Source organism: Tinamus guttatus, unplaced genomic scaffold, assembly GCF_059628265.1.
Source record: "Tinamus guttatus ecotype Peru unplaced genomic scaffold, ASM5962826v1 Tinamus_guttatus_pri_ptg000240l, whole genome shotgun sequence".
NCBI classification, from domain to species: Eukaryota; Metazoa; Chordata; class Aves; order Tinamiformes; family Tinamidae; genus Tinamus; species Tinamus guttatus.
The window spans coordinates 7,836,633-7,860,299 of record NW_028288774.1 but is presented as its reverse complement, the minus strand read 5'-3'; the positions used below and the strand labels follow the sequence as shown (position 1 = coordinate 7,860,299).

At 42.9% G+C, this 23,667-nt stretch overlaps 1 protein-coding gene across 1 annotated transcript; it reads left to right on the top strand.

Annotated features, from left to right (window-relative positions):
• Window positions 1-1,941: 1,941 nt before the first annotated feature.
• Window positions 1,942-21,115, top strand: DKK3 (dickkopf Wnt signaling pathway inhibitor 3). Its single transcript, XM_088525787.1, has 7 exons — window positions 1,942-2,137; window positions 3,862-3,999; window positions 4,515-4,598; window positions 15,538-15,630; window positions 17,114-17,258; window positions 18,477-18,633; window positions 20,422-21,115. Exons 1-7 carry the CDS (start codon window positions 1,946-1,948, stop codon window positions 20,660-20,662), a joined length of 1,050 nt encoding a protein of 349 aa, XP_088381913.1. The 5' UTR covers window positions 1,942-1,945; the 3' UTR covers window positions 20,663-21,115.
• Window positions 21,116-23,667: the final 2,552 nt, after the last annotated feature.

Here is a 23,667-nt window from a genome sequence, read left to right as displayed (position 1 = left end):
AAGAACATATTATTCTTAGTTATTCATACTATTCTTTCAAAGCAAGCTTTCAAACAGAAGCAATAATTCCAATTCCAATTCTTCCTGTTTTAGAAATATACTGGAAACTACACCGAGCAGAGCAAGGAGCACTGAGGGAAAAGCAGCCAGCTCTACACGCAGGGAGGAACGTGATCAGGTCAGGAGTCACATCCAGGTGCTAGCACAGCACCGTGGCCTAATACGTGCCTGCCTGCTTTCCAGTAAGGCTAATGAGCTCAAGCAAACCATGTGGTCACAGCAACCCTACCGAACAGAGCATACGCCGCAGCATTTCGGTACATGGTCAAGCAATGCATGGCCCTGTAGCCTGCAATATATCTCACCAATCTCAGCTTTATTTACAGCACTGTCATCAAGGCAACATGGGAGGGTCTGGCCTGCCAGCCGGGATCTGGCACCATGGCCATCATCACTGAAAAAGAAGGTATTTAGCTCTTTAGATCCACCTCCCCTAAAGTATTTAGGCAATTAACCTCTGTTTAGATTATTCAGAAAATTGGTTTGAGGCCCAGATTTACAGAGATATTTAAGTATCTGGTTTCTATTTCATTTCCTCAGGAGTTAGATGACTAAATTCCTTTGTGAAAAGACCTTGGGTCATTTTGAAATGTTTTCAGTGCATCTGATCTGATGTTCTAGCCAAGATCCTTAATTACTAGTTTTATATTCCTATACACCTCCCCTGAAAAGGAGCACTCTTCCTCTCTCTGCCCCTTTCCTAACACCTCAGCACCACGAACATGAACAGAATCTCCACGTCTGCCTCCTCCACTACCTATTCCCAATAGGCAAGCAACAATAACCCAGCAACAGAAAACATTTAATACCTCCCCACAAAAAAATGGCTACTCCTCAAAGCTTAGAAAGGTAAAATGCTAAATATCACTGATGTGGTTTGAATTATCCTCTTGCATCTGTACATTGTCAATGGCAATACTACTAAGCTGATCTGAGACACTGAACGAAATGCAAACCTGAATGAGCCATAAAGGTGGAAGAGAGCAGTAAGTGGCCTAAACATGTAGTCCCTTCCACTACAGGACTGTTTCGTGTGCTCAATTCCTGGACTGCAATGGAACATAGCTAAGCTATTAATTAATTCCAGACAACTCTCAGCACTCTATGTTCACTGCACTGCGTAGTCCAAGGAGTTTACGTACAAAAATCAAGCTATTGTAGTAGGAAACCAAGATTTATGGCATGTCCAAAATGAAAACTTCTGTGGCACCAAAGAAGTTGGGGGTGCTGTGGCTGGGAGACCAACGATGGTTTCTTTCTGGGGATGTGGGACCTTCCTATCCCAGGCAGCCTCTCCAACACATCAACAGGCATTCAGAGCTGGCTGAAGCTGCCTTAGGCTGCCACTAACCTTGAAATTTATCTTGGTAGACTTACTACTGGCAGACTTACTTAGAATATTGGATATTGGTAGACTTAACTATTTTGGGCAGATATATTTTACTCATTATACTTTTTTACTCCCCAGGCTCCAGAATAAAATGAAATTTTGAAGCCGCGGTACAAGAGGGTGGCCCGGGCAGCTGGCCGGCCCGTGATACAGCGCAGGGAGGAACAGGGACCGCGGAGGCCAGGGAAGATGCTCACAGCAGAGGTACAGACCGGTGGCGCGGTCCGACATTGCGGAGAAAACACGTCGGCCGCCCCCGCCGCACTGAACCCCATTATCCGCCCTCGGCAGCGGGCAGGTCTCGGCGGTGCCGGCTCCTCTCCTTTAGCATCTCCCCCCGGCCCGGGCGCGCGCTCTGCCCTGCCCGCCCTCGCGGGGCCGGGCCGGGGGCCGGGCCGCCATGCGGGGCGGCCGCTCCCGCGCGTCCCCGCCCCGCTCCGCTCCGCTCCGCTCTGCTCCGCGCCGGCTCGGGGCAGCGGCGGCGGCGGCTCGGGGATGCGGCGGGGAGCGGGCGCGGCGGGGCCGCGGCGGCGGCGGCTGCTGCTGGCGGCGCTGCTGGCGGCGCTGTGTTGCGGGGCGGCGGGCGGCGCGGCCCGGCGGCGGGCGGCCAGCCTGGGCGAGATGCTGCGCGAGGTGGAGGCGCTCATGGAGGACACGCAGCACAAGCTGCGCAACGCGGTGCAGGAGGTGAGCGAGGCGCCGCCGCGCGCTCCCCGCCGCACCTGCGCCAGGGCGGCGCCAACGGCCGCCCGCGACCGTTAAACCGCCGCGGGCGCCGCTCCCGCCGCGCGGGCTGTGCTCCCCTTTGGGCTTTGTGTTTCTTGGTGCTGTTTTCGTTTCTTCTTCCCGTCCCCCTTTTTTTTCTTTTTTGTCAAGAAGAGCTCCTTTCCGGGGCTCCCACGCAGCGCGTTCCTGCTATTGTTGCTCGTGGCTGCCGCAGAGCCCCCGCGCTGCGGGCGGAGCGCGAGCTGCGGCGGGGGGCGGGCGGGCAGCCGAGGGTCGAGCTGCGGGCGGGAGCCCTGGGGCCGGGGCTCCGAGAGGTGCCTGAGCATCGCTGCGCGGCTGGGAACCGAGACAGGGGAAACCCCCAAAAAGGGGTTTAGGTTGGTGAGGCAGTCCTGAAGACGCGCGGAGAGAGCAGCTTGCTCGCGGTGTAATTCACTGACTCGGCCTCAAATTACTTGCGCCAAGTGTCGCAGGACCCGCCTCAAAGCTGGAAGGAGCGAAATCTGCATCCTGAGCCGTTGGCTCCTGTCCCCAGCAAAAGGTCTTCGGCCCCAGCTCCTCTCATTTGTGGGCTTTTATGTATATATTATATATATATATATACACACACACACACACATATGTGTGTATTTATATATATATATATATATATAAAACCTTCTTAAAAATCTTTTAATTCTGTCTGTGAGGAGGAGAAAAAAAAAAAAAAACCCGAAGCATTTTACTGCTAATCCACTAGAGAAACAAAGGGCTGTCCATTTTAATTATCTTGTTTCTAAAGTTCTTTTATCATCTGGACAATGACTCTGTTCTGTCCCTGGCCTGCATTTCATTTAGGCTGTAAACGCATTGGGAAGACCCACATCTTTTAAAGTGTGCTTTGCAATGTCAAAAATAAGCTCAGTCATAAATAAGGTTGTAGTTAAAAATTCTGTTGATTTTACTCTTTGCATAGCAGTGTTTATTCTGGATTGAGGCCTGGCCTGTTTATGGCACAAAACAGGGAGTGTTGGAGCTGCGTGACAGCAGATTAATGCTTCAAACGTAAAAAAGTTTGCAGCTGTCATTTAATACAAGCAGACACACCAAAAGGAAGCAATTTTGTTCTGGGAAAAAAAATTGCTCTTCAGCCTGGCTGAATTTACAGCCTCATAGCTCTGTTGCAGGGATTGCAAATGACAAAAGCGACCAAACTTCTTCGGAGTTTGTACTGTTTGCGGGACTGGGACCCTTTAGTCATGCTTGTCCTTTGCTGTGCTTATCCCTTCTGTGCCAAGCCTCCCTCTGGCTGCCCAGATGGAGGAGCACATCTGGGTGCATGTGCCCTGATCCTGCTGTGAGGGTCAAGGGCCCCTGGCTACGGCTCTTTGTCCTGCCGGAGTATTTCCTCTCCGCACTGTTGGATGGGAAAATCTGTCCTGACCATTTGGTTTGTTTTCTCAGCAAACATTTTCCTCGCTGCCTACGTGAGCTCAAGGGTTTAGCCCTTCAGTGTTTCTCTAGTCCATTAAAAGCTCCCGTGGCCACTCCCTGCACAGCTGACTACGTGAGATTCTCCCATACAGTGAGGATCTATACTAATAACACCATGTATTTAAACAGGCTATTACTAGGGGCAGGATGAGAAGTTACTTGTTCTGTTTTGCCTAATCATTGCTGATTTTCAGTTGATTTAAATTTGCCAGATGGAAGCTGAAGAGGAAGGAACAAAAAAGCTGTCTGAAGTAAACTTTGAAAACTTACCTCCGAGCTACCACAATGAGTCCGACACAGAAACCAGAATTGGCAATAAGACTGTTCAGACTCACCAAGAAATTGATAAGGTATGAGAAAACAGGACGCTGCTGGTTCTTACACAACCATTTCTTTGAAAGTAATAACAATTCTGCAACTTTGGGGGAAGAGTACTAGAATCTGAGTGTTAGCTTCCTTTGGTGATGATAACTTGGGGGTTTGGATGTCTTGATTTGCTTGCCTGATCACTGTGCAGCAGCATATGCGATAACGGTTAATGGGAAATAATTTATTTTGTTAAACTGCTACCAAAAATGTGTGCTTCGAAAAGAAATACCTGCTAAAAATGGAGCATGGGCATGGTCATTATATGGAGCAAAAAAGAATGATCATCTTTTGCTCATTTAGCTTCCTTACTATGACGTATTAAATAGACAAGGAGGTCTTGTTGCTGTAGGCCCCTCTCCCCCGACATGTTTTTATCTTTGTGCCAAGAAAATGGGGGGTGGCAACAAAGGGGAGAAACACTATTGAAGAACATAGGACTGAGAGTAACAAAGGACTTACATGGTATCACAGTTTGATTTATCGTTCCTCTTGCTAGGTTACAGATAACAAAACTGGATCAACAGTTTATTCTGAGATGGTTATTACATCTATAAGAGATGGAGAAAACAAAAGAAATCATGTAAGTGAACATGCATTTCCTTTTGCTAATTAAATACTTGGGGTTCATTATTCAGAGGAAAGTGATACAGTTAATAAATTGGCTTAGCCAAATTTCTGAGTATTTTAAAACATACAAAACTGTTAGGTGTAAGTGGTCAGAACATTAAAAATAGGGATATTATTTGCCTGAGTTTTGCAAAAACGATGCATTTCCTGCACTTTGCTGTTTGTCAATAGTCTCTTTAGAAAATCCTGTCTTAAATGCAGGCTTTAGGGCTTTTATTAGCAAGACAAGAGGTGGTGAACTGGATGTATCAAATGGTGGCTTTTTTAAAAACTTGTTTGCTTTAATTTCTCTCATAGGAAAAGTTCTCTAACTTTTTTTTATAAGGCATGAAACATCTATGGGGACAGTTCCTGTTTTTAGTAGGAGTAAAACCTGAAATCAGTGCATCCTTTTTGCTAGTATCTCTGCCTAAATTTTCATTCTTCCAGTTGCTATTTTAATATTGCCATTAAACTTGAAAATGACAAGTGGCAACAATAAAGTTGCTTGTGTATCCTGCTCTTGGATTTTTTGTTTGTTTGTTTCTAGCAAAGACAATGAGAGGAGGGGGTAAGTCAATTTACAAAATAACCTGTAACTAATTCTAAGCTATGGTTTGGTTTTATATACAAACTGTTACATTTAGCATATTCCAAAATGCTTTTTGATAACGAAATATGTGTAAATGAAGGCAATTCTAGTTTTTTTTTTTTTATGGAGTGAAAACAGCTTACAGAAGTTAACTCTTCAATCTTTAGCAGTGGGACACAACACTCAGGTGTTGTTTCACAATGTATTTTGTTTGCTAGTCATAAGCATCTATCCATTCATCACAACTGTGAAAATATTTTTAAGTTAGCTTTACTTCAAAGGTCATACACAGATTCTTAGAAGCTCATCATAAATGCTTCATAAATGTTCTATCTACATTTTACTTATGGGAAAGTTGCCTCACTTACCAAACTGGTGTTGCATCTAGACCCAACATCATGATTAGTCTTGCAGCTGAAGAGTTTGAGGGCAGAATACAAACTTCTGTCAAATTTCCTGGGAGCAGCCCATATCCTATTATGATGAAAGTGTAGACAGAACTGACGATCAAGTTAACCCCGAATCATTCAAACCCTGGGAGGGTTCTTCATCAACACCCTCATTGAAGCTTCTGATGAAACAAAACCTTACTTGTTAACTTCTATTTCCCTTTCCCACTTATTTTGAACTTTCAACATCAAGGGTACAGACGATTTATTTAGAGGTTGCCAAGTTAGAGGAAATGGTAAATGAAAAAAACAACCATCAGATATATTTGGTTGTTATTTAAGGAAAGAAGACTAACATGCATAGTTTGACAGAGATGCCTAGCAGAAGGAAGTCTAAAAATACTTGAAAACTGTAAATACTAAGGAGGAACGTGAATTACGTAGGGTACTACAAAGGCAAAGAACTGTTCTAGGAGTAGTGGTCTAGGACTGAGAATTGGACAGTGGGGTTAGAGCAAGAAAAAACGTGCTGCCAATGAGACACCTATGAATCAAGTGTAAGGAAGATTTTGTACAAATTAGAAGGTCCTATTGCTTACATCTGTAAATTTAAGACAAAAAATACTGGGAAAACTATGCAGTGCCGCATAGGTCATTTTTCTATACACAATTTTCACATTTGAAGTTTTGTGACATTGTGGAAACCTTTTGAAATCTCTTTGGAGATCACCACTCTGGACCTCTAAACATAAGTAATATACATGCTGTTCTGTAATACACATTCTCACTACTTACCCGTGCTTTATCTTGCTGCTTGGTGTTGTGTAGCAAAAACAATAAGCAGTTTATAATTGTAAGTAAGTATTGAGAGTCATTTGAAAAAGGCAAATGCTGACATTTTCTAATAAAGCTTTTTGATGGAGAAGTTGGTAGTAGAGGCCAGCCATTTGCGACAGGATCTCTGTTTTGCTGCTACTAAGGTAGCCTTTAGACTGGTGCTCTCTTTAGAGCTTCTAAAACTTCTGTTTGTATTTTGACTCTGCAAAATATAGGAAATATGGGAAATATAGGAAATAGGCATGTGGTACCACAGCAACTCTAGTTTTGTGCTTGCTGGGACATTTTGACTGCTGAAAGCCAAACCTGTTTCACAGGCTCAGTTTATAGGCTCAGTTTAAAAACTTAGTTTCTGAAAGTTAAGGATTCTCACAACTCCTGCTCTTTGCCTACTCTTACTACAGTTAAGTGCTAAGCATGAAAATTTATCAAACAGTCTAGCAAACCACCTACTCCAAAATGTGAATTCTGTACAACTTACTATGGCAGTAATTAATAATTGCAACTCCACAATAAACATACGTATATATAGCACACACATACAAATAAACTGTTACAGAAACACAAATATAAACTGTTACAGAAATATTAGGGATAATCTTCCCCTATACTCTCTTCTCTCAGAAAGTGTTTCTTTTGGGCTTTGCAGTGCACAAGCATTCACTTTAGAGTGTGCTTACTGTTACTAACTGATTTGGTTGACTGTATTGTGCTGGCCAGAAGACTTATCAGTGCTCTGAGGCTCCAGAACTGGGCTGCTTGCCATTTCTGGCACAGAAATCCAGTTCTTGAGAGGTGCTGCATTATTTGGAGGTGCCATTACATTCTCAGACTAACATTCCCGTTCTCGGATGTCAGTGAGGATTGACCATCACCAACACAGTTACCAGGCTTAGATCCAACAGCCTTGCATCACTAAAGAGGCCAAACAGAGGCTGATTTTGTGGGTTTTTATATCCATGAAGCTTTTTACACCCACTTGCACCTGGGCCGACAGCCCAAATATTCTGTAATTTACTTCTTTTGGGAACACTGGTCAGCATACAAGTTAAAAGAGTTATTACAGTAGCAAACTCAAGTGATGAACACAGTTAAAGGAACAACACTCATTAGGTGCAAATGTTGCCTGTTGAGGCACAACTGTGCCTTGTCATTAGTTAAAGAGTACAGGTCTATATTTCTTTGTGGGAGAGTTAGGAGAGGAGCTTCCCATGCAAGGTGCATGGGAAGGTGCTTCTGCACGGGACACAGTGTCTGTACACACACGTTTGGTGCCTGCCTTCTGCAGATACAGCCAGCAACTAGTCAGTGTTTCTGAACAGCCTCAGACCCTTAGGAAATAAGGCCCGTGATACCAGGGCTTTATTTCCATGGCTAGAGAATGCTGGCTAGATCCCTGCAGCTCTGGCTCCTTTACCCCTGTGAAACCTCTTCTGTACAGAGCAAGCTGACTTGACAGGTTCTGGAAGTGACTGTCCAGGGGTTGTTTCTGAAGTAATTATGGCCTTGGCCTTGATGTGCTTATTTAACAAAGTTGCCTAGAGAATAAAAGCTCAAATAATTTTAAAGATTTATCTGTAGAGACAAAATAGATATCTTCATTATAATGGCTTGTTTAGAACTTCTTTCAGCCTGTAAAATGTTTATCTTCAATTAAGTATTAAAATAGTAAACAGAAAAAAGAAATAGTATATATTTTTCCCTGGGGTTCTCTTTCCCCCATAAGCGTGCAAGGCGAGATTTTCTAGAGAAAAAATTCTAAATGGCTAAGCTGTGGCACTTTGTAACCAAGCATCCAGTTCTCTGGGTATATCCAGAACTGATAAAATAATGTCTGAATTTCCTTTTGAGCAACTTATCTATGAGTTTTCTCTAAGTGTGTTCATGGCCATATATTGGGAGCTGTACTCTTGGAGATTCATGCTGCTCCAAGGAGAGGTTTCCTATCAATACTGAAGAGAAAAGAAGCTTTGAAAATTGAGAAGCAAGCATTAATGGGAAGGAAATTGCAATTTATCCACCAGCAGCACTGTGGGAGAGTAGTGAATGGCAGGAATCAGAGCATGTAACATCTTGGTGTTACCTTCTGCTCTCTGTTAATGTCTCAGGAAAGACACTTGTTTTGGTCATTCCAGCCCCATATTTGAGTCCAATTTTTTTGTTTTATTTTTTTCACAGAATTTCTAATCCCTGGTGATTTGTAGTCAAAAGCTCTAAACTATCAGTAGAGAGACTAAGTGCATTCTTGGCTTGAAATTCTGGTCCATCTCATAAGAGCTAAATCTGCTGGGTTTTCTGTCCTTAACCATTAGTTTGCACTTTTAGATTGCTTGTCAATTAACTATCCAACCTGCACTGTTGACATCTCTTGTTACATGCATCAGCTCTGGTCTAGTACATGAGCTAACTCCTCCCGTTAGGCCATTTTAAATGTAGGGGCAGATAAAGGTCCACAGTTTGTTGCATTTCTTTACTAATGATTTGAGAGATTTAACAAATCCAAATCACACACTAAACAGAGTAGCTCAAATAAACTACATTTATAATGTAAGGTTTTCTGCAAAATTCACAAATGGCTTAGAGCAGCAGTCATTTTAAAAGGCACACCCTATCTCCATAAGTTGTTCATGGGCAGAATACCCATCTGCTGTTGTGTTATATTCCTCCACAGGCCATCCCTGTGAGTACTTCTAAAGTGCTCAAAAATTGCCTTACATTTTAGAATAAAAAGCCTCTTGTGGACTAGGTTCCCTTCTAGTCTCAATCTGCCTAAATTCCTGCAGCAAGACTACTATGTCTTTTCTTATCTTACCCTACAAGAAAAAACTATTGCTTTTCACTAGCAGATCTACCCTCTATGTCTTTCACTCTCTTTTATAGTCTCTGGAATACCTTTAGGGTATGCACTGTGTTTGTAGAGCAAGACATATACCCTTCCTGTATGGAAGTTGTGCCCGTGTATGTGATGCATACCCTTGAGTGTTCGTATCTAACTCCGTAGATATAAGTACTTCTTAGTGATACATAAGAGGAGGTTTAATTTAGCTCACTGATAAGATGGTCTCAGTGCAAGTAACAGCGTATCTATAAGATGAGAATTTTATTGATCACCTGGAGTTCACTGGATGGCAGCCAAAAAAAACCGAATGTTAGCCTCAGTGAATGAAAAGACCTGTCAGCAGCAGTTTGCAAACATGAGCATTGCCTCTGATCCTGCATGAAGAAACTTCTGCAGCGAGGAATGATGGGGAAGCTATGCCATCATCAGCAGGGACGTGCATCACAGGGCTCTGCTCACACCTTGATTTTCTGACCTTAGTGTGCTTCAAGGTGGCTTGTCTCCTCAGGGAGGACACTGCATAGAAACCTGCAGATAGACATGGAGAATCAGGAGGTGTGTGCAAATACATGATGTTTTTGTAATGCTATAGCGCTGCAATAGCCATCATGTGGAGAAAAGGGAGACCACAGTTTCCATGGACTTGGATATCACGCGTGGTGATCCTGCAAATAGGTGTCAACAAATAGGTGTCAACAGCTGCTAGACCTTATCAGAGTGAAGAGAAGCAAGGTGCCTTTTGCTGAGAGATGGGGCAACCTAGGCAGGTGTTTTGGCTGAAAACACGGTAACTAAAGGTCAGGGAACATGGCTCCATCACATGTTTCTTATCTTAAATAGCAGCTCACATTTACAGGAAAAGAACCAGTGCAACAGAAAATGGGATCCTCTTAATTAAAGGTATCAAAATCCCACTGCGATAGACATGACATATTCCAGTGCTTTTCTACCCTCACTGAAAAGGCTCTGTTGCTGCCATTTAAACCCTGTCTTGTCCCATCTACACTGAGGAAAATAAGAGAGCCCTTTTTCTCTCTGGTAACAGCAATCTCCCACATAATCATATCTGCTTTAGGCACAGTCTGTTGTGGATGAATTCTTGCCCACGTTTGGTGCTTCTGTTCTGGTGTTATCTTTGGCTGACACCTAAGCACAGTAAGTAAGGCTATGGAAACTTTAAGGCACCGAAAACATGAATCACATAAGAACAAATAAGAACATAATGCATAAGATTCAAGGTTTGAAATAAATTTTAAGTTGAGGACAGTTGGCAGCTTACTGTCTGTGCTACTCCTCAGTTCAGTGAGTAAGATTAATAGGGAGCTAATAAATATAGAAATCCTGTTTTATGCTGGTTCTCCTCTCTCACAGATGTTTCACATCCTTTCTCTGTCTGTATGGCTACTTTGGATTGTTTTGCTTTTATAAAATTTCAAAATTTACATAGTTTGGTAGTGAATCATGGAATCCTTGTAGCAATTTCCAATTGTAGAGAGGAGACGCCTGCATAGAAATTCAGCTTCTGGGCACATCATTTTATGAGGGCTGCCTCTTTACATGATTACTAGCGGTTTGGAAATAATGGCACTTTTGAACTCAGCAGCACAGGTTTACTGTGTTCCTGTAGTTCTTACTGTTTTTCAAGTTACTTGGAATAAAAACCACAGTCCTTTAGACCACAAAGTTTTAGACACATCTGGATATTAAACAGCAAAGAATTACTGTTCTAAATTAATAGATCCACAGGAAGTATGCATTTTTATATATATATTTTATATATATATATAGTCTTTCAAAATTGAACATTTCTCCTAATGTGCTGCTTCTGATACTACTGCAAAATAGACCAAAATAAGTATTTTGCACTGTGTTCCTGATGGTCCATCTCTGCCAATGCACTTTTCAGGAGCATTCACAGAGACTGCAGTCTTAGTTACGGTGCTTACTGAGGAAAAGAGGGAGGGTGGGTGATTTTTCAGAAGGACCCACTCTGTAATCATTACTGGGCATGCAAGGCCTGGAGGGCAGATGAGCAGAATGTCATCTGAACACTTCTGAGGGGCCGTCGCTTTGACAGCGGGCGCTGTTACGGCTTAGAGGCCTTACCTAGATTAAAAGCAGGCCTGCCTCCTTCAGTTGTCAGATGGTATCGGAAGGCTTGTAGTCACAAACTGAAAGAGGATCAGAGTAAACAAAGCTCTTTGGTTTCCATAGGGAAGGAAAACATGGCCCTTTCATTTGAATTCCTTTTACTTTTCTCCTTATAGCTTCACTGCCAGAGCAATCAGTGACCTTGGTAAAGAGCTGCTACCGCTGCCCCTTAGCCACAGGCGTGTTTTATGCTCCATACGCTTCCCCCTTTCACGTGTAGACTTTAGGCTTGATAAATGTATTAATTGCCACTAAAAAATGTGTATGAACTCACCAGCAGCCCTTTCCTTGGGGCCTTCTGGGGTTCTAAGCTGAAGTGCAAAGCCAGGAAGTCAAAGGAAACTCATTCCAGACAGGCATTTGCTTGTCCCAGACAAATATTTGCTGAAGATATGAGTTAGTGAAGAGAGTTTTGTTTAAAACTATCTTTGAAGAAAGAGTTTTTCAGTATGTGGGATGGAGGGTGAAGAGGAAGAGTGGAAGAGACTAGTAAAACTTAACTTTTCATTTAAGACTGGTTTCATTTTGAAGTTAGGCAGTATCAGAATAGATTTGAGCATTTTTTTAGTGTTTTCTGAAAAAATACAGTTGATTAGGAATAAAGGAGAAGAAAAGAACAAAGCAAAATAAGCATAAGTTCAGTATATACTATATCATCAGCAAAGGAGCATGTTAAAAACATTATCATAGCAAAGTATAAAACCTCTATGAATACTGCAAAGGAAGGTGGGTTTCTGTAGGAGAGGAGATTAACTCTGCCCTTAGAGCTTCTCCTCTTCAAACTCACTGCGCTCTATGGGCAGAGAATGGCATGGCCCCATCCTCCTCCCTTCAAACAGGATCTGCCCAAAGCCCAGAGTGCTTTGAAGGCCAAAGACATGCCAGGGGCTGACACGTAAAGACCGTTTGCCCTCTTACATCGCAAGAGGGCTGCTTTGCTGCTGTGCTTTTCCATGTGCTGCAAACATTCAGCGAGGAGGAAAGCGCTCCGCTCACAACCTGTTGCACCACTGGGACTTGTGCCCTGCGGCGCCGCTGCATGGCGCACCCATTGGCATCCGCTTCGTTTGGCTGGTGGCTGTGTCACTACCAGGCTCCACTATCACTACAGTCAGTAACTTCTTAAAATCCCAAACGTGAAAGCTCGCTGTTTCTTAAGAAAGCAAATGATACCTTGGCATGATATCCAAGTTTCTTTCAGCTGCAGTTCAGTTTTAAAGAGCTTAACTCAAAGCACAGGGAAGCTTTTCCAGAAATTTCAGTTGTCTAGTTTCTTTTATTTTTTTTCCCTAATGGGCTTTGGAACAGATCCCAGTCCCCAAATTGCTTTCAGGTGTCGCAGATTATTCACTGCAGGGTACAATATTATAATTAAGAGTCCAAAGGGTGCTAAGTTTGTACTTACAGGTACATTGCACATGCTGCTCCCTCCTTTTGTGCTCCTTGTTGGAAGCCAGTGCCCCCTCTCTGTGGTGTGCACGCTGGTGCCTCTACAAAAACAAAAATATGCAGAAAAAATAAATTAGCTTGCAAAATACCAGGAAGACTTTTTCTTTTGTGACACCATTGCAGCTCATGAAGATACTCAGCTTTGCTGCTTTTTGGGCAGCTGTTCTATCTCAGGACTTTTGGGAAACTGTAACACAGCTGAGGAGAACAACAGGCTACACAGATTCAGGTGTAGGCACTGTTGGGGTCTGCACTGACGTGTGGATTGTAATACTGGAGCGAAGGAGGATGGTTTAGGGGGGAAGCACTGAACTTCACAGAATTAAGAGAGCGCATGAATACAGTCTTCTTCCCTTGTCTGGAAAGAAATATGAAGGAATTTTTTCCGCAACTGAAAACCCTCATGAAACTGGGGTTCTAAACTGCTAGGATATAGTTCAGTAAAAGAATAAAAAAGGGTGTTTAGCAGGGGTTTGCATTAGTGCTAGAAGCAGCAGCGACTGAGGAGCTACAGCTTTGGTGTTAGGTGGTTTAGAGCTAGAGCTATTCCATGAGCTTTAAAACGACTGTGGCAAGATTCCTGCTTGGGAGAGAGCAACAATTGGAAAAACTGACTGCATGAAAGCTGGCTGCTTGCCTGAAGGCATATGGAATAGGAATGAAATGGTATGGTTTATTTTGAACACGGCGTGGTGCAGACAGAGGGAGTCGTGACAGGAGCTGACTGAGCTAACCGGGAACCACAAAACCTCCAACACGCTACATAACATTGTGATTTCCACCAAGCTGATTATGTAGCAGCACAAACTTAAAAGTAAACAAACAAAACACACATTATTACTGCACTAGAAAAACGAAACTACAAATTATGGCAGCTTAGAGGACCCCAGATTCAGGGATACTCATGTCTTACAAACAGCCCCTTAACAACAGACGCGTGACTGAGGTGCTGCTTCACTGACGCAGCAGGAACCAGGCCACAGGCTGCGTTTGCCTCTGCTCTGCGCTCTGAGCAGCCCAAGCGTTTGAAAAGCACCTCTTATGGCCTGGATGGGTATCCTAAACAGAGCCCTGCTCTGCACGCAGGGCAGCCCTGTTTGGTACCGTGCAAGTGGCTTCTGTAAACTGGAATTTGAAGGAGATGTGAAGACAGGATAGTAGTTTCACGCCTCCAAAAGGCGAGGGGTGAGCTTCCTTTGAACTTCTGAGTTAACTGCATTATTTATTCACAAACCACATTTCAGCCCAGCTGCTCCAGCAGAAACACAAAACCCAATTGGAATAGGGTGGAAGAAGCTGGGGGGCTGGGGAGAAAGCACCTGAGGAAACAAATTCAAAATTAGAAGCTGAATAATAACTTTAAATAAAGGTTGCAGAGCTGGGAGTTGAACCGTTCCAGAAAGTGATGAATATCCACCAAGCAGCAGTCAAGTAGTCTCTTTGGAGAATTCTGGAATTTTTGTGTAACTTTTTTGATACTGGCAAATAGCAAAACTATAGCATCAACCTTATGATGATAGAAACCAAAATCCTGTACAAATGACTCATGCAGGAATCGTGCTGTAATTTAGTCCTCTATTGGTTAGACTGTTTCTAGCCTGGAGAAAATACATTTCAGACAACAGTTAGTCACTTGATTTTGAAGAAGCAGCTGTAAAGGGGAACAGAAAGCAGCTTCCCTGTGAACCAGGCTTTCCAGGTTCCACAGAAATATCCACCTGCTCTTGCTTTCAGAGGTTCTTTCTCAGCACTGCACCTCTACAAAAAAACCCAACCAACCCGAAACACGTAGGGAAGAGCTTGGCCAGTTTGTGCTTTCCCCACACGGGACACACGGAAATCGAGCTGTATCTGCCACGGCACTTGGGACATTTCTGGGTGGAGAAGCTTGAGTCTGAGGTTCAGGAGGGGACCTTGGGTGTCCCTCTCTGCTCAAGCACATGAGCGTCAAGGCCGCAAAGCGCATCCAGGCTCTGGACATTGCATCTCAGCCGCCTGGAGGGGCTTGGCGGCTGGCAAAGGCAGACGTGCTGGGCCTTAGGGAGCAGAGGTTTTTCTCCCTGTGATGTGTGTGGCTCTCAATTTGCCAATCCTAAGTCAGTGTTCAAATGGGTCACGCGCAGTAAGTGATCTCTAGGGCGAAAACAGTTAGCTACATGCATTCTGAAAGCATGGGAAATGCAAGTTACATTCTTGGACCAGCTAAAGCTTAGCAAAAGTGAACTCAGAGATACCAGGGGAATGACATCAGCCGAAATCTATTCCTGCCTATTTCACAGTATTCAGGTGAAACTGAAATGAGGATTTGAAACGGGTGTAGGTATTTCAGCTTCTGCAGCTGTGAGCTTACAGGCAATGAGCCATGGTAAGAAGAGTCTGTCTGCCTCTTGCAAAGGAGGCCAGAGGAGAAGCTTCTGTTTGTCCTCCTGCTTATGGAGTCTCACCCTGCTGCCTCCTGAGGGCAACAATCGCTAACTGTGCCTGAGAAACAGTGTTGTTCTATTACAGAACTACTGTCGTACGGAAAGACCAAGGAAAGTTGTTCTTTCTTGATTCCCAAATAAAAAAATATAGTCAAAAGACCTTCTGGCACTTCAAGGAGAGGTAAGGATTTCTGCCGCATTGTGGCAAATCACACTTTTATCCTTTTCTTTAGGAGTGTATCATTGACGAAGACTGTGACACAGGAAAATACTGCCAGTTCTCCACCCTGGAGTACAAGTGTCAGCCCTGTAAAACCCAGCACACAGTAAGTCCTAAATGATACGTGACCTTACGTGGTCTTTAGAAACTCACCTGTATTATTGTTGCTCATATCAAATCAGATTACTACTTAAAGAAGATGCACAGCTTGCTCTGTGAGGCTAAAAGAAAAACAGTCTCCCCCCACCTGCCTATTAACACAACTAAGTTTCAAAGTTTCTCTTCTTGTATACTTTAAAAACCTGCCCCCTGCTTCACTTAAGTGGTGATGGACAAATCCATTGCCCCAGCTATTTGCAGATTAGCCTAGAAGCAAGTCAGCCTTGCTGTGAAGTCAGCTAATCAGTAGGATTATTATTAACTAAAAGCAACAGACTGCTCCTGCAGTGATTTAAAACCTTAATTTGGTAACTTCAGGGAGATGTAATGACTAGGGATTGCTTCAAATCCTGCAAAATTCCAGTTTGGGTGTCATTAAGTCAATTATTTGAAATTTTCAAGATGTTAAATTGATTGCTTTTCACATTAGCATGGAGCAATTAAAAAGCAAGTTTAGAATGTTTCTGGAACCTACCCCTAGTCCCAACCCCATTTTTCTATGCACTTTTCAGCAAAACATTAGAATATAAATAGGGTAAAAATTGTGTCCTAGCTCTACTCCTGTTACAAAGTGGACTCAGACTGGACATGGAACCTCTACAATAGCAAACAAGCAGAAAACCTCTTTATAAGCAGTAGGTCATTATAGTGCTAGTGTAGTCTTAGTTGCAGTAAGCAAAACTGAGACTACAGTGGAGAAGAAACACTTCCAATTTTGTATGGTTGTCTAAACAGGGCTTTATAAAGACAGGGAAAAAACAATCCCCAAAACTGACCTACTAGAAATCTCTTAAGATATTCAAATTACCAAAAAAAAGAAAAACACACCCACCCATCAAAAAATGAAACACACTACCAAAACAAGACACCACCACCATGCTGCTTTCCTAGGGTTGATTCGTTAGGTTTGTGTTGTTGGCAAAGCTTTCTAGAGATTTGAGTTTCCACGGCACTTGATTACAACTAAGGTACGGTTCATATTATGAATAGGATTTTGCTAAGATCAAGTTTTGTTCTTTAAAAACAGCCATGCTGATCAGACTATAAACTACTGTGCTTAGCAGAAGGAATATTCTCTGCTTCCCCAACCCTTGAAGACAAAAGGCTGTCCTGGAATGCACATTTACTGTAGGTGGTCTGACTACTGGTCAGTTTTCATCCAAAAGCTTTAAAAAAAAAAAAAGAATTGAGGGCTTGCAAAACAGAGCATAGCACACATTGAGGTGTGCCATAGCTCTGCCCTTGAGGTCCTTGTCTAGCAGGCAGCTAGACGCGAGCCAGCCTGCGAGCAGCGGGAGCCTGGCGTGCTGCTGGCCGCAAGGCACACGCAGTTGCCTTCCTGAGCAGGCTGCTTCTGCGCGGGGCTGCCCGCTGGGGCCCACGGGCAGGGCTGGAGGGGCAGCTGTGTCACGTGCCCTTCCCTTTGCCAGCACTGCGCGCGGGACGTCGAGTGCTGCGGCGACCAGCTCTGCGTTTGGGGCGAGTGCAAGGAAGCGGCTTCCAAAGGCGAGAACGGCACCATTTGTGAGAACCAGCATGACTGCAACCCTGGAACGTGCTGTGCATTCCAGAAAGGTACCGAGGTTCCCGTTCTTATTCCAGGTGCTTTCTAATACAGGAGTGTTCACATTTAGCTGTTTTGCTTGGGTGAAGTGGTTAAACCTGGGCAAAATCACTGGGTCGTTCTCCCTTGTCCTACGGGTGCTCTACATGAACATTTTTATAAAAGCTTTAATAGCACTGGAGACCAGAAACGAGAGGAGCATCCAATGGACGAAAAAAGCCTACTACATATAAACAGTGAGAACAGTGTAAGAAATACAAAAATGTAATGTTTGTAAAGAATCTGAGTCATTTAAGAGCTGCAGAGATCTGTATTAAATTTCACTTTACGTAGGAAATATAAAGGCATGGAAAATGGCTGACAAATTGATTTGAATTATTGAAAGTGGCTTTTCCCTCATGCCAGCAGATTGGGTATCAAAATCAGGTTATAGATACATTTCATACATTTTATATGGGCTGTCTGTGGCACCACAGGGTACAATATTGACTGGATGGACAGGCTACATACTGGAGTGAGATGAGAGATTATTGCCAGTGCACACAGGCAGGTGAAACTTGATTTATAGAAAGGAGGAGTGGAGAAAGAAGCTAGAGAGCCTCAAACTAGTCCTAGATCCTACCAGGTCACTCTCCCTTCTCCCAGACTCTTCACTGTTTTCCACTCCTTAGTTTCCCCCTGCATTTTTCATAGTTTTCATCATTTTATCTCATCAGTTTTGCTTACTGCAGAATTGTCCATGTAACAAATTAAATAGCTGGGGAGCAGTTCTTACAACCAAGTTATTTAGTCTTTTGAACAAATTTTCTGTACTTGTAATCTCCGTAAAGATATAACAAGAGTTAGCAGAGACACTTCTGTAACAAAAGTGTTTCTACATGCAGGTTTTGAACCATTAAAACTGTGCATTGCAAAGGAGTCACTGTAATGTTAGTTTCCTTAATTTTAGAGCAGTCTTCAAAATCACCAAAGACAGAGTTGCAGTTATATTACACTGACAGCAGTGTCTTTGTGGACTGGATCTTGCTCATTAGGATAGATCTGTCTTACTACCAGTTGTCTTTCTCCTACCTAGTGGAAAGAGGGTTAAACAATGGATCCCAGTGCTTAAGGAGACTTCAAAAGAGACTTGTCTTTGTCATCACATATACGGAACTGAACGTCTGAATTAAGTCATCTCTGTTTAACACTCAGTTAATGATTCTCCTAAACTTCACTCTGCCACGCAGAACTGCTGTTTCCCGTGTGCACGCCCTTACCCGAACAAGGCGAACCCTGCCACGATCCTTCCAACAGACTTCTCAACCTCATCACCTGGGAGCTGGAACCCGACGGAGTTCTGGAGCGATGCCCGTGCGCAAGTGGCTTGACCTGCCAGCCACAGGGGTAAGGGTCCTCTCTCCGAAGTGCTTTCAAAGTTAACGATGAGAAAAGACCTCACACCTGTCTTAGACATGCCCGAGTTTGGCAAGAGCTTATTCTTGGTGTAAACACAGTTTGTAGTGTCAAGCTGGTACTGCTTTTTAGTCAAACAAGTAACAGCAGCTGCTTAAAAATGACATTTTGATTTTGTTCTCTGCATGCAGCCCTTATCAAGCATTTTTCTCCATTAGATCAGGTTTTGCTCAATAACTTTTTCCTACTTAATGTATCAAAAATATTTTAGTGGCTGAGGTAGGTATGAACACGCATGCTCTCGTACTAATGGTTTACAGAAGATAATTCCTCTCAACAAGTAAAAAGGCAGATGTCTTGGCTTGCTCTTCCCTGCAGTTTGCAATGATTTGAGAAGCTAGTTTCCCTACAGCTTACTTAGGACCTACTGCCCAAGTTTCTTGCTACCTTACACATTTCCCTCTAGTGGCTTTTGACAACATAGCATATCTACATTTCTTATTTACTGTGTAGATTAATTTCTCTTCCCTGTCCAATGTTTTTTTTTTTTTTTTTTTAAACACATGAAAAGCAAAGGAATAATATTTTCTTTCACAAATTTCATCTAAGGAAGCAAGCAAAACAGATCTTCAGCACAGTAATTTCAGCTTATGTACAAGTGCTATCAACCTCAGCCAAGATATCAGCAGTAGGTCAGATATAGTAAGGAAGAAAACATTTCAAATGAGAATATAAAAAGCAGATATAAATTAGAATGAGAATATATCTGAGCCATCCAACTATAGCCACAAGAATTACTTGCCTGTCTAGTATCATGACAATTACAGCAATACTGTGCATACTGCCTGCCAGTGACTCACATGGAAAGCAGGCTAAAGCTCTGAATTTTGTGAAATTACACAGTGAATTTGAACCTTTTCTATTAAAAAACGCTGCTCTCCCCACCCTACCACTTGAAGTGACCTTTGGCTGAAAGTGTGCCTAGTGCCTGATAAACAAATAAAAACATCATGCCTTTCTATTACATCCTAAAAAATAGTCAGCTCAAAGAGAAGTCTTTCTCAGCAAGAGAAACCACAATGTTAAGCAGGCAGTTAGTTGAAGAGAGCCTGCAGGAGTCAACTTGTCTGCTGCAAAAGGGACCTGTAGTCCTGTACAGTCCCTTGCACTGCCAAGGGGCACAACCTCAGTTAATAAGTCCTATTCCCCGTTTCCTGTCAACAGCTATAAATTTTTCTTGTTCTATTTTAAAGTTCCTATATCAAAGTGGGATCTCAGTAGGCAACCGGACCAACTTTCCAAGCAATAAAAAGAGCAGCAAACACAGCTACTGGGCTGTCCCATTTAGAAGCAATACAAAAGCTTGACAAATTTTACACTTTGACAATGCACAATATTGGCTTCAGAGGAATGCAGAAAATAAGACCAAGTATTTCATTTCTTAATTTGGTATTATGCCATTAACAAAGGAGCAAGCGCTTGTGGCACCACGATCTCTTGTGGCAGAGGAGTCAGACTGTGCTGAAGGCCACTGCCATCTTGTGTCCCAGGGCCAAACATGCTGTTCTAGCTCTGCATGTGCAAAACTCCTCCTCAGCTCTCCAACTGTCAAGCATGTAAAGTCAGAGGATTATCAAGTAAGCTATGTAGATATGGATGGCAGTTTTATGTGTCTACTATGCTTTCACATGGCGAGGGAATCAAGCATTTTATTAGGGAACAGGCAACAAAACACAGGAAGATGCCCTACATGACTATGCTTTTTTTTTTCCCCAACAGCCATAGCCCTGTGTCCGTGTGTGAACTGTCCTCCGGGGAAACCAGAAGCAGTGAAAAAGACGACCCCTTAATCATGGCCGAGATGCCATTTCCTGGGTTGATACCCAGAGAGCTGCTTTCTGATTACGAAGAAAGCAGCGTCATCCAGGAAGTGCGTAAAGAATTAGAAAGTCTTGAGGACCAAATAGGTTTGAAAGAGCCTGACTCTGCTCATGAGCTGTTTTTGGGAGATGAAATTTAAGTCCCAACACCAGTTATTCAGTTATTTCTATGATTTTTTGGTCTTGCTTATATAAACCCTAAACGCATACTGCTGGATAGAAGTGCAATAAAAAAGGTTTTCAACAAGCACCCTTCCCTGGGCACCAAGGCTGCATGTCCAACTACAGCTGATTTCATTCTATCAAACCTTGGACCAAACGTCTGCTTAAAAGACAAGTGAGAAATACCAGTGGATTCCTTTGGATTGGTACTTCCCCTTTTCACATTAGAACTAAACCTGCTAGTGCTTGTTCTCATTAAATATATTAACTTATTAGCAACCCTAGACATTTTGAATATTTCCTGTACATATATTTAGAATGGTTTATTTTTCTAGAGTAAGAACCATCTACTTGTTTCGAGGCTGTTTTTGGCTTTCAATCCTGAGCTCTGTATTTTTTTTCTTTCACAAATATAATCAATGAAGCTGCAATATATAGCTGCTGATTTTTTTCCTCCACATTGTAGGAGGAAGGATGAAAAGGTGCCTACTCTTTTATGTGAATATCCCCACCTTTGCAGCTGTGTACAAGGGAGATCATTTGTCCTGCAACAAACTTCAGCCTAACGTAAGTGCTGGTGTCCCCCAGCTATAAAGCACCCCTTGAGTTTCCTGCTTTCAGAAAGGAGGGACCTTGGCCCACCTTGCCCCCTTGGTGTCTGGAAACATGGCACAGTACCAGGGAAACAAACCTTCCTGCAAAAAAACCCACACCCCCAGCCCAGAAAACCCACATTTTTCCATATGGAAAACAAATGCAGTGTGCATACTTACATACATAAATACATCCATTTGCTTATAGGAACTTCCAAGGCTGGCTGATGTGGGCTGTATCTCCCAAAGGCAAAAAAATCTATTATTTAAAATTGCAAACCAAACGTAAACGGGCTGAATACCAAAAATGTAGAATCTCAGTCGTACACTAAATCTCTCTTTGTGTATACACACACACAGAAAGAGAACAGTGCAGCTGCACTCAGGAGGCCACACTCCAGATAGAGCAAATTCTGGCACCTCATAAACAGCAGCGTTTTGCACTCCACGGACGTACCTTCTTGGGTAACGTTGATCCAGGGATTGGCAGACTATCCTAGCATTCTTAGGGGAAAAAGGGAAAGTGAACACAAGTTAATTAGTACAGTTTCTCACTAAGACACCTTAAGTAGTTTTTATTCACATCTAGGGACTTGCACCTCACCAATTTTCCAGAGGAAATTCTTTAAGGAATGGCTTGTGTTTTTAGTGCACTTCACAGGTATGTATCTGTGTTACAAAATGCAAATATTATCATTACCATTTCAACAGGTCATTGATTTACAAGATCAATAGCAAGCCAGGAATAAGGTCTGATCCATGAAACTCCCCGGTTCCCAGCTGTTTCATAACAGTTTGCTACAAATGAACAGCTCTCCCACTATTCATGATTTTGGGGGGCTTAGATTTCACCATCTGTTCTTGGCTATATTACCAGCTGTCATGAGGCTCCAGCCAAGTAACTTTTCAGGAAGCTTCTTCCCAACATCAGTCCCTACTATTTATGTCAAAGCTCTGCACCATTAACTAAGCAAGAGCATTAACTAAGCTGAGCTATTAGCCTTCAAATCTTCTACCCATTCTGTTCTGTGAAAGCCTTTCAACAAATCCCTTGGGTGCACGAGCTCAGGTGGATAATGACAATCGCCGCACTCTGCACAGTGGAGACATTTCATTAGAAGTCTTTTAATTTAAGAATTCATTTTACCACCAATTCTCACATCAACACATGCACATCCACACGATCTCAGCCCACTCAGTTCACCAAATCGTCTCTCCTTTCTATCCCATATAAAATGATAGCACTTTAGACACAGTCCATCAATACAGTGGTTTGCCTGTTTAAAAGATTACTTCAAGCAAGCAGGAACTGTCCATGCTTAAACTGGGTAGTCCCTATTTAATAAGGCTACCCTATTTAACAGCAAAAAGTTTCCTGATGTTTCAACTGAAAAGGCAAAACAGTTGATTACTGTCAGAAATTTTAGCAAGATTTCAACAGAAGTTAATTAGCAACTCAACTATTGTTTTCTTTCCTTTAAAATACCCATGGTCAAATCCAAAACAAAATGATCACAATGTAAAGCAGAGACTGCAAAATGTCTCCCAGAACACCCAGATACATATACCAACACACTGGTACTGAAACATGCTACTGGCAGAAAATCACTATAAAGATGCCCTTCAGTCTTCCATCCAGGTTTCCACCAAAGCTTGCAGGTTTAAAACTAATTGCTATGCTGAAGCTCCCCAAATAGCACTAGGGATTACTTTACTCCACAGCTAGTTTTTTTTTGTTCCCCAAATGTCTGACTCTGAAAAAAAAATTCATGATGCATTTGATGGATGAATCCTCTCCTGTCTTCCAGCAACAGTTAAGACTTCTTTAGAGGTCTATATATGCACTTAACTGGTAGCTCAACAAAGCTATTCCACCTACAGGATGGTGCTCACACCCTGCTGCCATCTCACCTGTGTGGGAGATGAGGCAGTCCAGACAAAACGGAAAAAGGAGGAACGTGGAAGCTCCTCTCTGCAGCCCAGGCTCTCAAGCTGCGGGACTCCTTGGGCTGCTCAGGTTGCTGGACGGCAGGAGCTGCACAGTCCTTTCTCCAAACACCTTTGTCTTCTCTGGGACAAAACTTAGCTGCCAAGCACACCTGGAGCCTGCAAGTTTCACCAGTGAGGAATCCAATTCTAGAAAGGAAGCTTCAGGTGAAAAAATCTGTGAATATAAGCAAAGAGCAGGAGCAAACAGGTTTTAAAACACCACATGTCCATATCCCCTCTACCAGCATGGGGTATGTGTATATACAGTATACATGCATATACAGTACCTCAAAATTCACACCAGCTGTCTTGGAAAAGTCGGCATTTCTGTGAAATAATACTGATTTTTCTTTTTTTTCCCCAAAAAATCCACAGCACTTAATGACTAAAATAACACAGCA